The sequence below is a fragment of the Cetorhinus maximus genome, chromosome 6 (assembly GCF_964194155.1).
Source record: "Cetorhinus maximus chromosome 6, sCetMax3.hap1.1, whole genome shotgun sequence".
In the NCBI taxonomy this organism is placed as follows: domain Eukaryota; kingdom Metazoa; phylum Chordata; class Chondrichthyes; order Lamniformes; family Cetorhinidae; genus Cetorhinus; species Cetorhinus maximus.
The window spans coordinates 16,924,592-16,939,853 of NC_135884.1; the positions used below are offsets into that span (position 1 = coordinate 16,924,592).

General features: G+C 45.8%; 1 protein-coding gene across 1 annotated transcript in view; it reads right to left on the reverse strand.

The window, feature by feature from the left end:
* The window catches only part of LOC144681568 (SRSF protein kinase 3), a 39,622-nt gene that overhangs the window by 21,993 nt on the left and 2,367 nt on the right, over positions 1-15,262 (reverse strand). Inside the window, exons 2-3 of the mRNA XM_078543267.1 lie at positions 3,183-3,295; positions 564-672 (exon numbers count right to left, since the gene is read on the reverse strand). Of these exons, the coding sequence (XP_078399393.1) occupies positions 564-672; positions 3,183-3,237 (164 nt within the window). The 5' untranslated portion in view covers positions 3,238-3,295. The remainder of the gene's footprint in view (positions 1-563; positions 673-3,182; positions 3,296-15,262) is intronic.

A 15,262-nucleotide genomic window follows, 5' to 3' on the forward strand; every position in this document is an offset into this window, starting at 1 on the left:
CCACCTAGAAGGACAAAGGCAGCAGGTGCATGGGGACACCACCACTCACAAGTTCCCCTCCAAGTCACACACCATCCTGACTTGGATGTGTATTGCCGTTACCTCATCATCATTTGGTCAAAATCTTGTAACAGCATTGTGGGAGTACCTTCACCACACAGACTGCGGTAATTTGAAAAGATGGCCGCCTACCACCACCTGCTCAAGGGATGGGCAACAAAAGTTAGCCTTGGTGGTGACACCCATATTGACATCAATGGAAATGAAAATCAAGAGAGAAATGAAATGTGCTACCGACTCACTACCATCTGTTTTACACTATTGGCTAAAGTCAATATCTACTCCCTTGTCTCCTTCGGTCATCCCATCCTCTTGGAGCCTAAAGATGTTCAAAATCCAAGCTTGACATAATCTAATCACTATTTTTTGATTTACCTCAACTCTTTTACCATTTTCAACCTTTGTGGTATATTCTTGATCATTAATCTTGGTTTCTCAATTTAAAAACGTAAAATTTAAAAAAAACATTACTCAAGCCAACATGAACAAGATAGGTTACTTACAGCAGATCCCAGCAAAGCCACACTGTTGAGTAATAGCCCCACCCCAATTTTCTCACCACTTGATACCTTCCATTAAAAATGTCCCCTAATTTCACTGGATGGTAGCCTCCTGTAAACACAAATTTATTAGTCTTCAGCTTTAGGTCAGCAGTTATCAAGGAATAATATTTTTAAAAACCAGCAGGTGTACATCTCTCATTCACACATGTGCATATGCATCAATTGATGCTTTCATGCTGTGAAATTGAGATTCAAGATATGATAAAAGCAGTCTTATCTCATTTGTTATTAAGGTTTAATCCTGCACTTTAGCAAAGGGAGCAGAAATATTACAGCAGAGCTAAATATAGTTTCTTACGCAGCTATTTTAATTTTAAATACATTTCAAAATGATGTTTTTACTAAATGTCTTGTCCATCAGACTTTCTAGGTTAACGCTTCAGTAGCAATCATGCAAGTTTTCATTGCAGATTGGCACTTCATTGGTGGAAAATTTGGTTTCATTAAAAAAAGTAGCAAATTAAACTGAATAGATATATACGGTACCAACCAGTGTGTAGCAAGCAGGAATAAAACTAATAATCAACAGTTGCTATAACCTCCAATCAAAGGCACAAGTCAGGAGTTTGATGAAATACTCTCCATTTGCCTGGATGAGTGCAGCCCCAACAACACTCAACAAGTTCGACACCATCCAGGACAAAGCAGCCTGTTTGATCGGCATCCTATCCACCATCTTAAACATTCACTCACTCCACCACTGGTGCACAGAAGCAGCAGTGTGTGCCATCTAAAAGAGGTGACTGCAACAAGTGGCAGATTTCAGCTAGAATGTTATTAATTAAGAGGAGATTTCTGACACACTGTTCCTCACTGATGTTGAAGTAGGAGATTTGCTTCTTGAACACCCTGGGTGGACATTCTGTTCTCATCATTGTGGGTCTTAGAGGCAGCTGTTCATGATCTGGATTTACAGATACTGCTAGAGGCAAGGCTCTTGGTAAACTCTATCTTTTATTGAACATTATACTAACTATGTACAATTCAGACTTAGCACGAGGCTCTACATAGAACTGTGTCTCCATGCTCTGTTGGCATGTCCTCTTATGCCACTGATGATGTAGACTATATATTTACATATACTACAGATATGGCCAACAGCTGAGAACCCTCTCCTCCTCCTAACGCTTCCAGCAACTTAATTGTCTGGCTTTGTGTTGCCTCTGCCCATCCTCTCTGTTATGCTGTAGACCAAGGGGGATCCATACTGTTGCCATACATGTCTGGGAGCAGGTGGTTTGCACAGTATTCTTGAAATCAGGACAAAGTCCTTCAGCATATGCCACATCACTCCCTGAAGACTTCAGCAACTTTGAACAACTCTGGAAAGCACCAATCACTTCAACAATCACTTCAGCAAGAGCTAGTAGAATTCAATAAGCAAATAACTTTAAAGTAATTGATGATCCTTTTAAGCAGTGCTGGTGGGAGGCCCTTCCTGTTGCTGAGCACAAATTCAGCTGTGTGTCTTTAGGAGATAGCAATGTTGAGCTCCAAAAAGACAGTGCTGGTATTAAACTCTGTAACTCCTGCTGCTGACCGGAAAGGCATCAGCTGCAGTTGCGGATGCACAAACAGCCCGCACTCTGGCTGCCAGCATATGCGCAACTGACCCTGACACCTTTCCATTTGGCAGCAGACGCATCAGTGGTGAGCACATGGCTGCAGAGCATCAAGTCCAACTTCAGGCTCCTGCTTTATTATTGGGGATAAACTTGTTGAATTTGTAATGTATCCTAGATATACAAAATGGAAATAGTGATGGCAGGTTTACACAATAAGTTTTCTGAAGCAGGTTGGAAAGACCTTGTGGAGGCAATTCCTGGCTAGATCAGTTGGTAATTTATGGGGCTCTTAAACCCAGAGTCATGCACCCCATATTGGGCGATGATTCTTTCAATCTAATACTGTTTATTAATTATTTATTTACAAAAGAATACATTCATTTGTAGTAAATAATAAAAATTAATAAATAATGTAAGTTGGAGTAAGCTCATGCTTTTTTAGGTAGCATCTGCAAAAAGTCCTATTAAAAAGGAAAACACTGAAGTTTTTCTGATGAGAATTTTAATAATAATGACTGACAAATGAACAGAACACTTGGGCAACATTTCTAACATGATTCTGTTTTAATTCACTCCCTAATAGCAGATTTCAGTTTGCATCTCAAAACTTAATTTAGGATGTCTGTCTAGTTGCAAATGGTAAAGTCACCGACAGATTCACTGTGGCTGACATTGTGTCTGTGCATGTGCAAGAAGTGCTCCCCCTAGTAGTGCGGCACAAATTAACATAACTGGCGTTAAGTCAGTGTTACACACCGATTGATGTCATTATCTGCCTACTCTGCGTATTTCTGGCAGACTGTCCCTGTAGGCTCACTAAAACTGTCACCAAAATAGTGTGAGGCGTGCCTGGTGCCAGAAGTATGTGCTTGTGGCATGGATGCCATTTTAGGGACAAAATGGCATTCATTGAGCCACAGAGCTGAATTTAGTGGCCTATATGATAATTATTTGAGACTATAACTTCGGACCCTATGGCACTCAAGAGTCTCACCTGTGCGGTATTCTGTTGGGTCCTCTTGCCTCTCATCTAACAGCTGCCTTGACATATCGAGAACTTGGCGGGTGCAACCTATTGCAAGAATCTCCTGCTCTTTACACTAAGGCCTGAAATAACAATAAAATATAATACATCGATGATCTCATCAGGAACTACGAAGGAGATTGGTGCACGATTCTGGTGATTATGTCAATAAAAGATGCCAGGTGATGGCAGAAAAACAAAATATTGCAAGTACTGGCACTCTGAAATAAAAACAGAAAATGATGGAAATACTCAACAGGTCAGGCAGCATCACTGAAAGCGGTTCTGATGAATGGTGTCCTGAAATGTTGAGCTGGAATTTCAGCTCCTACTGGGTCCAGGATCAGAGTCGGGCAGGAGCTAAATATAGCACTGCCAGCAGGAATGCTGGTACCCTGGCTTCATCCTGCCTCCGGGCCATTTTTGCAGAGATGGAATTGGGGGGCTGGCAGGGCTACTAGCCTGCACACAATGGGTAGCCGGTCAAGCTCATTAACAGCCTAATTGAGGCCAGTTAAAAGAGGCCAACTGGAGTTTTCCAGGCTCCAGGTTCCCACAGGCCATCCTGGAGAGAGGCTCCCTCACCCATACATTGGTGGCCTGCCTGACACATCTGCTGAGTACTTCCAGCATTTTCTGTTTTTGTTACAGATGATGGGATTCTGGAAGCATAGCAAGTAGGGAATTAAATTCTTGCTTTAATCTCTGGCTATGTAGAATAGACACGTAATATAATTTTGTGAGGTGAAGTCTTTCACAACACTGTGCAATGTGAAGCCAGCAGGACTGGCACACAACTTAATACCTTTACCACAGATCTTCAAAGCATCAATTTGTTACGCAATAAGCTTAGATAATGCACACAAAAATTCAAAATCAGTAACTTGCATTTGTCTCATATTTCACATAAGTCTGAACTGTATGAGGAAAGGCACATAATGCTCAACATTCCAGGTCATTCTACCCTCTTGTCTGAAGCAGCACAAGTGGCACCATGTCCCACAGCAATCTGATGTTTTGGCTGTTGTGGCACAGTGGATGGTAAATCCCAGAGGAAACTTGAAACAACTGCCACAACTGTTTTGCAATTTGTATTTTTATTTTGAGATGCATGCTTTGAACTCAGTAGTAATAAGTCCATTGAGTCTTAGCGGTTTTTACAAAACTGAATTAAACATTTATTAATAAAAGAAATAATTTTAAGCGTATACATAAGTCTACAAATTACTACTATGATAACTCCTAGCTCCCCTAATTAACCTAACTCCCAGTTACACCTCTGTTAAGGCAACAGTAAAAACAAAATAGATTTTAACCAACACAGGCAAAGCACGCAGTACCCTGGGCAGGAATATTCACAGTGAATTCTCTTAGCTTTGGTTCTACAGTGAATTCTCTTAGCTTTGGTTCCTATAGGAAGCAGCTTGGTACATAGAGGCTAGAGGCTTTTCACACTTGTTAAATCTTAGAATGCCTTCTTCTTACACATAAGCTTCTCTCCTTTATACATATTTTTCCCTTTGAACGCAAATTTCATTGTTTCAATATGTCTTTGGACTTTACCTTTCTAATAATAAAAATATTTCATAGTACCAGTTTTATCAGTAAGCTGTGGGAAAAATAATCACACTGTTTGGGTTCTTCTATCTAAATGTACATTTCACCCTCTCTTTTGAAATTCAAATTACACTGGTTTATCTAAAAATGCAAATTTTCCTTTACAGCTCACATGCTAAAACTTCAGCCATGTTTACTTATTTAGCATTTCAAACCTAATTTCGCTTCTGATACATTAAAGCCTTCAGACCAGCTGTCTTTAATTCAATTAATACACAGACACACACACACACATTCCAGACCCCACTATTCCTACTTTACAATCAATCCCAATACCGGGCGTACATTGTGGTGATTGATTCAGACCATTCTGCCCTTCAATCTGGAAGATATATTTGCAATTTCAAGCTTCCAGAACATCCTATACTCAGGGTGGGACATAATACTGGAATATTACACCCTCCCAGCCAGATAAATACTTGGGGTGATAAACTATCAGATGATAAGAGATCCTCAGTTTTCTTTATTCTTTCATGGGATGTGGGCTAGGCCAGCACTTATTGCTCATCCCTGGTTGCCTTTGAGAAGATGGTAGTGAGCTGCCTCCTTGAACCAATGCAGCCCATGTGGTGTAGGTACACATATATATTGAGGAGGGAGTTCCAGGATTTTGACCCAGCGACAGTGAAGGAACGGCATTGTAGTTCCAAGTCAGGATGGTGTGTGACTTGGGGGGGGAACTTGCAAGTGGTGGTGTTCCCATCCATCTGCTGTCCTTGTCCTCCTGGATGGTAGCGGTTGTGGGTTCGGAGGGTGCTGCCTAAGGAGCCTTGGCAAATTCATGCAATGCATCTTGTAGATGGTACACACTGTGCGACGGTGGTGGAAGGAGTGAATGTTTACGGATGAGGTGCGAATCAAGTGGGCTGCTTTGTCCTGGATGGTGTCAAGCTTCTTGAGTGTTGTGGGAGCTGTATTCCTCCAGGCAAGTGGAGAATATTCCATCACACTCCTGACTTGTGCCTTGTAGATAGTGGACAGGCTTTGGGGAGTCAGGAGTTGAGTTACTTGCCACAGGATTTGTAGCCTCTGACCTGCCCTTGTTGCCACAGTATTTATATGGCTAGTCCAGTTCAGTTTCTGGTCAATGGTAACCCCCAGGATGTTGAGAGTGGGGGATTCAGCGATGATAATGTCATTGAATTTCAAGGGACAATGGTTAGATTCTTGTTGGAGATGGTCATTGCCTGGCACTTGTATGGCACGCTTGCCGCTTGTCAGCCCAAGCCTGGATATTACCCAGGTCTTGCTGCGGTTGGACATAGACTGCTTCAGTATCTGAGGAATCGCGAATGGTGCTGAACATTGTGCAATCATCAACGAACATCCCCACTTCTGACCTTATGATGGAAGGAAGGTCATTGATGAAGCAGCTGAAGATGGTTGGGCCTAGGACACTACCCTGAGGAACTCCTGCAGCAATGTCCTGGGACTGAAATGATTGATCTCCACAACCACAACCATCTTCCTTTGTGCTAGGTATGACTCCAATCAGCGGAGAGTTTTCCCCCTGATTCCCATTGACTCCAGTTTTGCTAGGGCTCCTTGGTGCCACACAGTCAAATGCAGCCTTGATGTCAAGGGCAGTCATTCTCACCTTACCCTTGGAGTTCATCTCTTTTGTCCTTGTTTGAACCAAGGCTGTAATGAGGTCAGGGTCTGAGTGATCCAAACTGAGTGTCAGTGAGCAGGTTATAGCTCCATTCCTGTCACTAATCCCACCCCCAACACTGCTACCATCAATAACAGGATCAAACTGTTTCTTACCATATTCTAATATTTGCTTTTACTATGTTTGGAAGTCATTTCACAGATTTATCATTCTTTATGTAAGCAAAATCCTCTCACCAACTTGAACCTGTGCCCTGTGTCCTGTTGTCATGGTTTAATGGTTCTAGATTTACCATCCCTATGCTGTTTAATAGCTTATATGGTTCAGTTATATCGCCTCTGTTGACTTCTTTCAAAGTTGAAAAGCTCAAGTTTCTCTGGGCTTTCACCATATTGTATCACCAAGTCTATCTTCCCTCGGCAACTGCATGATACTGAACGCTTCACTCTCCTGTCCTGCAGAAGAGACATGTCCTATTGAGTATTCTGGCCTCAAGGTTTCCAACCCTCCAGGATTGACCTGGAGTCTTCAGGAGTTGAAGATCAATCTCCAGGACACTGCTGTATGCAACCCTGGAGAAAAATCATCAGGACATTAAAAATGATTGTTCTTTTTGTCATTTTCTTTGAACATTTCACTTTACCAGATATAAAAATATTGAAAATTGGGAAAAAAATGGCTATTTGGATGACAGTTAAGCATCATAAAATTGGGTAATAAGTCGTTTTGCTTTCTAACTGGAGTAGGAAAGTAGTGCATCACAAGGATGGGTGTGTGGACCGACTAATGGTTGGAGTGTGGGGGCAAGTCATGTGATGAAACCTCCTGGAATTCATTTAATCACAGTTGGCAACCCTACCTGCTGCCCTTCCTGGCACTAAGTGTCTGAGAGAGCCATGGCTGTCTGAGTAGTAAAGAACATTTATTGATGCTTGCCCATTTCTTTAAGCAGAAGGAGAATGCACAGAGGAAAAAGGCTTTTTCAAAAAGAAAACAAAATAAAAAGTATAAACCTTGAAATATGGTGAGTTTTGAAGCAACTCTGCGCCCTCACAAGAATTACATTTTACCATCAACAAATGTATCAATATTATTTTCTCCCATGAGCAATCTGTTGCTACAGAAACTATTCTTATCTTGCTGGATGGGCAGGCTATCAGAAATCAGTCTCTATGGTAACCTTCCCTTCCTAAGTGATGGCCAAGTCTTTAAAGCCAGGGGTTGCTCAATGAAGTCTTTGAAGAACAGCCATCATTACTTGGCAACAAATAAAGCAGAGAGCCCTCTGTACCATTGTAGCTCCTGTCATTGTAATGAATGCAACACAAAATACCATAAATTACCACAAGTGGGTTACAAGGTGTAGTTACAAAATCAAGGGCTTTGGTCACAATTGAGGTTCTAATTTGACTGCTTACTTCACCATTTTATCACCACGTTCATGCAAAGAGCAGAAAATTGAAACTCATTCAATTCACTAATTATTTGGTTGCAAAAAGAAAACATCCCAAAGACCTCTGAATGTGATTGCCATCTTGTGGAGAACTAGGAGCAGTTTTGTGCTGTGAGTCAATACCCTCTAGAAATTAGGTCAAGATTATCTTCCCTATGGGTTTAATTAATTTAATATGGGTTTTCCACATCCAATAGAAAGAAAAGCAACTATTATCCTTTAGTCTGAGTCCCAATGATTTAGCATATTGTTCTTTCAACTCTGGGCGCAAGTTCTAGACATGAAAGTGTAGTATGTTAAACTGTTTCATCAATATTCTTTTTATGAAATTACCCATTCATTTCTCAGAGGCCAGGTGGGTAAACTACTTCCCAGGTAACTTCCCAGGGTGTTTCAAAGTGGTGTGCTTTATCCAGGGGTGGACTGCCGTCGGCAATTATTGCAAATGGTTGCCGATGTTGCCTGAAAGGAAACTGTAGTATTGAAGTTCAGTAACATTTACTGCCATTGGCAGTATAGTGCCTCCAGAAGAGGTGCAGTCTAACCTGTGGTACAGATGGGGTCTAACCTGTTGTAGAGATGGGATCCAGTCTCTTACAGAGGTGGGTCTAACCTATAGTAGGGGTGGAGTGCAGTCCCTTGTTGAGGTGGGGTCTAACTTGTAGTAGAGGTGGGGTCAGTCTCTCACAGGTGTGAACTCCAGGTTCATAGCAAGCAGTTAACGCCATTGAGTTAATGTCTTGTGAGAGGACAAAGCAGCCCATTTGATCGGCACCCATCCACCAGCTTAAACATTCACTCCTTCTGCCACTGGGACACAATGGCTGCAGTGTGTACCATCTACAAGATGCACGGCAGTAACTTGTCAAACCACCTTCCAAACCTGCGACCTCTACCACCTAGAAGTACAAGGGCAGTAGACACATGGGAACGCTGCCACCTGCAAATTTCCCTCCAAGTCACATACCAACCTGACTTGGAGGTGTATCGCCATCCTTCACTGTTGCTGGGTCAATATCCTGGAACTATCTCCCTAACAGCACTGGTATATACCTGCACTTCATGGACTGTAGCAGTTCAAGGCCACAGCTCACCACCACCTTTTCGTGGGTAATTAGGGATGGGCAATAAGCTTTGGCCTTGCCGGCGACACTCATATCCCATGAACAAATTAAAAAGAACAGAGGACAGCTTTTTCAAGCTTTGCGAGTCGTGATGTTCAAGTCAGACTGCCTCGGCTTTATGCACAGAGGTATACACACAGGAGATGCATATGGTGTACAATCAGCCTGATCTCCCTGAATTGTTCCTCCTGATCCTCTTCATTGCAGCAGAAAAGGAGGATGTTGAAGGGAAAACACTGAAGCAATTAAAAAAGGGGAAATGGCAGAAACAGCAGCACAGAAACCAAACAACCCTTCAGCAACAAACCATAAACAACATCACCTTCGATTTATATTCGCATAAGGAGATATTAGACCCAATAACCAAAAGCTTGGTCAAAATGATAGGTTATAAGGACCATCTTAAAGGAAGAGAGAGAGGTGGAAAGGCTTAATTAAGTTTGAAACTAGCCTTTGATGCCCCTTCTGCCTGTTGCCAGCCTCAAGTGACCGTGAACATCTTCATTATACTGGAAACCATTTCAAGAGGCAGGCACGGATTTGAGGCAGGTGTATATTTGATTAGCAGATGATAGGTAGTACCTAAGTGGATACTGGAAACCGGACACATCACAGGCTTAGGAAAGTTGCAATGGAACAAGTTAAGAGATGGGAATACAGTGCTACACCTCCACAATCTATTTTCCTCTTCTAGCTGCTCTAAATTTGCTCTAAAATTGGCAAGGGATGTAACAACTTTCCAGTCAAATGTTGTGAATATATCCTGCCCATCTCCTAGTCACTGTGTGAAATGCAGTGTTAATCAAACCCCTGAGCGAACATTTTTCAGCATCATTCATGGTATGTGAGCATCGCTGGCGAGGCCAGCATTTGTTGCCCATCCCTATACAACTGTTTGGCTTGCAAGGCCATTTGAGAGGGCAGTTAAGAGTCAACCACATTGCTGTGGGTCTGGAATCATGTATAGGCCAGACCAGGTAAGGACAGCTGGTTTCCTGCCCTAAAAGACATTGGTGAACCAAATGGGTTTTTAGGATAATGGTCACCATTACTTACTTTTTCAGTCCATATTTATTTAACTAACTAAGTTTAAATTCCCTAGATGCCATGGTACCAACTGGATTACCAGTCTAGTAATATGTCCATTTCACTACCATAGCCCCAGAGGTACATAAAAGTTAGAACTTGCAAAAAGCGGCAGATGTTCCAGACTGTGCTGAGCTTAGTGATCATCCCAATGACAAAGATGGAAACAGACTGAAGGCCAGTGACAGACACATTTGGCATTGGGTTTCTCTATGTTGTGCTCTGCCTGAATACCCTGGGATCAACAAGGGATCAGGGAACAGCTTGCTCTGCAACTTTTCTTTCCTTTTAATGGCTTCTGCTTTTTATACTCCTGGAAACGGGACAGCAATAAGTCAGCACACTCATACCAGTTGCCCTCTTGCCCTCTGAGTGTAAATGAAAGCACAGCACCTGCGCGGCATCTGCAGTCTGCAACAAGTATGATGGTATCATTTTGGACATCTCCAACACCCTGAGGACTGAACCTCTGCATTAAATTTCAAGCCTCTGCGATTATCAATTTACAACAATTTATTTTGTTTGCACTTTAACATATGTGCAGGCAATTGCAGCATGTCTTCTGAACAGCACATCTATAAAATGGCCCTGATATTTACAGGGAGATGGGGTGGGCTCAAAGGAAGTTGAAAATGGCTGAAGAACCTGGTCAGGGATGGGGAGATTCTGTCAACCTGAACATCGAAACCTCATCGGATTTTTTTGTTCCACTTCCCGCCCAATAGCTGACCAAATTGACAGCCTGATCAGCAAGTGGAAAGTGGCTGCAGCCAGGAGCTGCAGATGGACCCAACAATTTGGGTGGGGGAGGTGGTAGGAGAAAAACTTGGCAGACACAGTGGAGGTGGTGTGGAAGGGGTGGGGGTTAGTGGCAGGGGGGTGGGGAGGTGGGAGAGAGAAGCCATCACGACTGGGGGAGAATGAGAGCATTGGGGCTGGTGGCTGGTTGGGGTGTGGAGGGGAGGCCGGAAAACATTGCAGGGGGATGTGGGAGGCCGTGATCTGCCTTGGGGAGGCTGAAGACTTCTTTGAGGGACTGTGGGGGAGCACTCCTACTCCTCCTGGCCACAAGGAGTGCTGAAAAATGCACTTATGAAGCTGCTAGATCCTGCCTCCCTTTCATTTTTAGGTTTCTTGACTCATGGAAATCCCATTCAGTAGCAGTGAATCATATTATGGGAACTCCATTTAGATAAGCTAATAAAGTGTCTGGCCTCTTCCTGGGGGACACTCAGACATTACAATATGCGTTGCTGTAAAAGAATGTCAGACGCATTGCGCTGTGGTGGGGATGCGTTCTCCATTTTAAAATTGTTAATTCTACCCAACCCACCCATCATGCAGGGAATTAATATGGAGGCCAATAAATTGGTCTTAGCACAGAAGTTCTCAAAGAAACAAGGGGCTAAATTTTCCCATAATTGCACTAAGTGCAGTAGCGGGCGGATAAAATGGAGTCCTACCCGCTGATAAAAATGGTGGGTTTTCAGGCCGTATCTTCCCAAGCCCGCCTCATTGTATATTCACCCCCGCGAAACATGCCGTTTCCATGGTGGGCGGATTTTCATTCACTCGCTTGCCATCACCCCGCTGTTGCATCACGCTGGCTGCCATCTTTAAAAGGCAGCTGCCAGCAAAGCGCTCATCGCCACCAGCTGACCACCACTGCCCGGGAGACATGGCCAGCAAAGGAAAAAAGACTGCAGCCCCCCACTTCAACGACAGGTTCTTTGAGCGACTGCTGGATGCTGTGGAGGCCTGCCGGGATGTGCCCTACCCTCGCTCTGGCCACAGGATGGGTAGCAATGTCACCAACCCAGCTTGGGAGACGGTAGCGGTGGTGGTCAGTGCAAACGCCCTGCAGAGGAGGACAGCCATCCAGTGCAGCAAAAGGATGAATGGTCTCCTCCGCTCCGCCAGGGGTACATCACTCTTTTCATCACTCCCAACTCACACACTCACAAACCCATCACACACCCACAGGATGGTCACTCACTGCCAGTGTAATGGACATCACCATTCACTCTTTCACACACACCGTCATTGTCCTGATCCCGTACATGGGACCACTCACCACACAGGCCAGGCATACTTATCATCTGACCCGGCAGGAGGTCCCGATATACTCTCCCCATCTCTATACACGCAGGACAAACTGGCTCACAACAGGAGGGAAAGGTTGCAGACAGGTGGACGGATGCCGGATATCAAAGTTCTCACAGAATTTGAAAACAGAGCCATCCAGCTGGCCGGCGATAGCCGGGACTGGTCCTGTGCTGACGGTGAGGTCGGTGCTGTTCTACCAAGTGAGGATCCAGCAGTGCAACATCCATCAGACAACCATGCCCTGAGTGATGTGTCCTCTTTCACAGGCCACTGCCATACACTAATTATCTCCCCTTGCTTTTGCAGGCACATCTGGGAAGCAGTCGACAGAGTCCACAACCCAGAGTCTCCAAGCAAGCTCTGAAGAAACTTCTGAAGAGGAATCTGAAGGCACCCTCCCTGAAGTCCCGTCACAGCGCTCACCCACACCCTCCACCAGTGCAGAGACACACACCTCGGTGGGACCTAGCTTTAGAGTAGCCTCGGATCACAATCTACTGAGCACATCGCACTTTCTGATCCACAGCAGGAGGAGACAGGGAATTCCCAGGTCCACGGCACTCAGAGTACTGCTGGAAGCCAGAATGTTGCTGAGTCCGAGTCAGATGACGAGCGTCTGAACTCGGTCATGTCACAGTTGCTGGAGCTGCAAAGGCAAACTTGAGAACAACAGGAAGAGATATCCACTGCACTCCTCAGATTGCAAGGCATGATGGAGGAGTCCGTCCATCTTCAGGCTGAGGTGATAGCACCGGTATTACAACGCACCGAGGTCAACACTGGCAGGATGGCGCCATGGTGACCTTGGTCTAGGACGTCACTCCTGCACTGCTGCGCGGGCTTAACTCCATCACTGATGCCATAGTTGGCCTACTAATGTGTACACGAGAGGGGTTCTGGGCAGCTCAATCTCACTCCAGCTACCCCTTCCGCTCACGGAGTCAGCCTAGGGCACCCATAGGGAGGAGGATCAGCAGATGCACACTCCGGGGCCATCCACCTAGGTGACTCTGGGAGTGACCGGCCCATCTGACTCCCCTCTTCCTCTGACCTCCGCAGATCCAGCTTCACAGGCCGAGGAGGGTGCAACTGACACACAGCAGGACCCCGAAAGCAGGCTGGTGCCCTCCAAGTCTTGGCCCGCCCGAGGACACCTACAAAAGTCATCACAGACAGGACGTCACAGTCAGCAGGCTGTCTCCATCTCCGCTGTGGATGTCCAGGAAGCACAAAGATGTAGTGGCAGGGTTAGGAAAGTTAAGGAGAATTAATTGCACAGCCTGGGCACAGGTGTTAGTCACTTGTACGTATTGTTCACTATTGTCAATAAACTCCCAAGAACATCTCCCTGCCTATGGCTCCTTGTTCTGATAAGCAGTCACTCAGGTGTTAAACCTTTCTGCACAGATAAAAGGAAGGTGTCTCAGTCCAGGGCCTCTTCCCTGTGCTCTGTGCAGCTTTCAGACCACAGTGATGGTCCAGTCTCACACTCCCTGGTCACATTACTGATGTCTGCACCTTGGCAGTGCTGGTCATTGCTGCCAGAATGTAGTGGGCAGACGCCACAGAGTTCCCTCATACTCTCTGTGTGCTCTCAGCACCTTTAAGGAGGGGCTGGCCCCCATCACACCAGCATCTGCGACCAGTGATGCTGTGCACCAGCTCCTGAAGGGCTGAGGTGCTGAAGGTGGACACAGCATCAGATGCATCTAAAGTTTCATGGCCACACCCCTGAGATGGCCCTGATCATGGAGCGCAAGCGAGCTGTCCACGGCCAGAGAGGAGTCAGACATTCACAGAGGCCATGTGAAGATCTATGGAGTGCCCTCACTGCATGTTGTCATCGTCCTGCGATCGAGTGACTATTAGGGCCTCCACTGCGTCTCCATGACAGGAGTATTCTCACAGAGGGTATTGGCGCTGCAATAAGCCAGACTGGAGTCAAACGTTCACAACTGCGATGTGAGGATCTACGGGGACCTCCACAAATCTGGCAACTATGAGGGCCTCCCATGTGCACCTGCCTCGTCTCGCTGGAGCGAGAGCCTCATCCCCACCGTTGTTGTCATCACCAAGGACCCCCTCACCCTCATCCCCGTCAGCATCCCCCTCAGCGGAGGAGACGTGCAGCTCCTCCATCTCCTCCTCAGCCAGCTCCTCACCCCATTGCAACGCCAGGTTGTAAAGTGCACAGCAGGTGACGACGATGTGTGACACCCTCTGCTGACTGTATTGCAGGGCTCCACCAAACCAGTCCAGGGTTCAGAACCGCATCTTAAGCATCCTGATGGTCTACTCCACCAAGTTGCGAGCTGCTGCATGAGCCTCATTATAGCGTCGCTCTGCTGCAGTCTGCACGGGTGTCACCAGCCACGGCCTCTGCGGGTAGCCCTTGTCCCCAAGGAGGCAACCCTGCAGCCTCTGTGGACCATGGGAGACTGCAGGGACCTGCAAGCGACTCAGGATGTAGGCATTGTGCACACTCCCTGGAAATCGTGCGCATACCTGCAGGATGCATTTCTGGTGCTCGCATACCAGCTGCACGTTCAGTGAGTGGAAGCCTCTGCGGTTGATGAAGTCCACTGACTGTAGTGACGGAGACCTGAGCACCACATGAGTGCAGTCAATCGCACCCTGCACCTGTGGGAATCCCGAAATTAGGGTGAATCCAATGGCTCTTGCACCCTGGCTGCACAAAATGCACAAAGTTGTGTGCCATGGAGAAGATGGCATCTGCAAACTTATGGATGCATTTGTGTGTGGCAGACTGTGAAATCCCACAGAGGTCACCTGTGGAGCCCTGAAAGGAGCCACTGGCATAGAAATTGAGCGCTGCGATCATTTTCACAACCACTGGCACTGGATGCTCTCCATGTTCCCTTGGTGCCAACTCCTGCAGTAAGTGGCAGATATGTGCCACCAGGTTCCTAGACATGCACAGTCATCGGCAACACTTGGTTCTCAGTCATCTGCAGGAATGGCAGGGGGCGTCTATAGACCCTGGGTGTCGCTAGGCACCGACCAGCCACGGCTCGCTGTTGCTCCTGGGCAG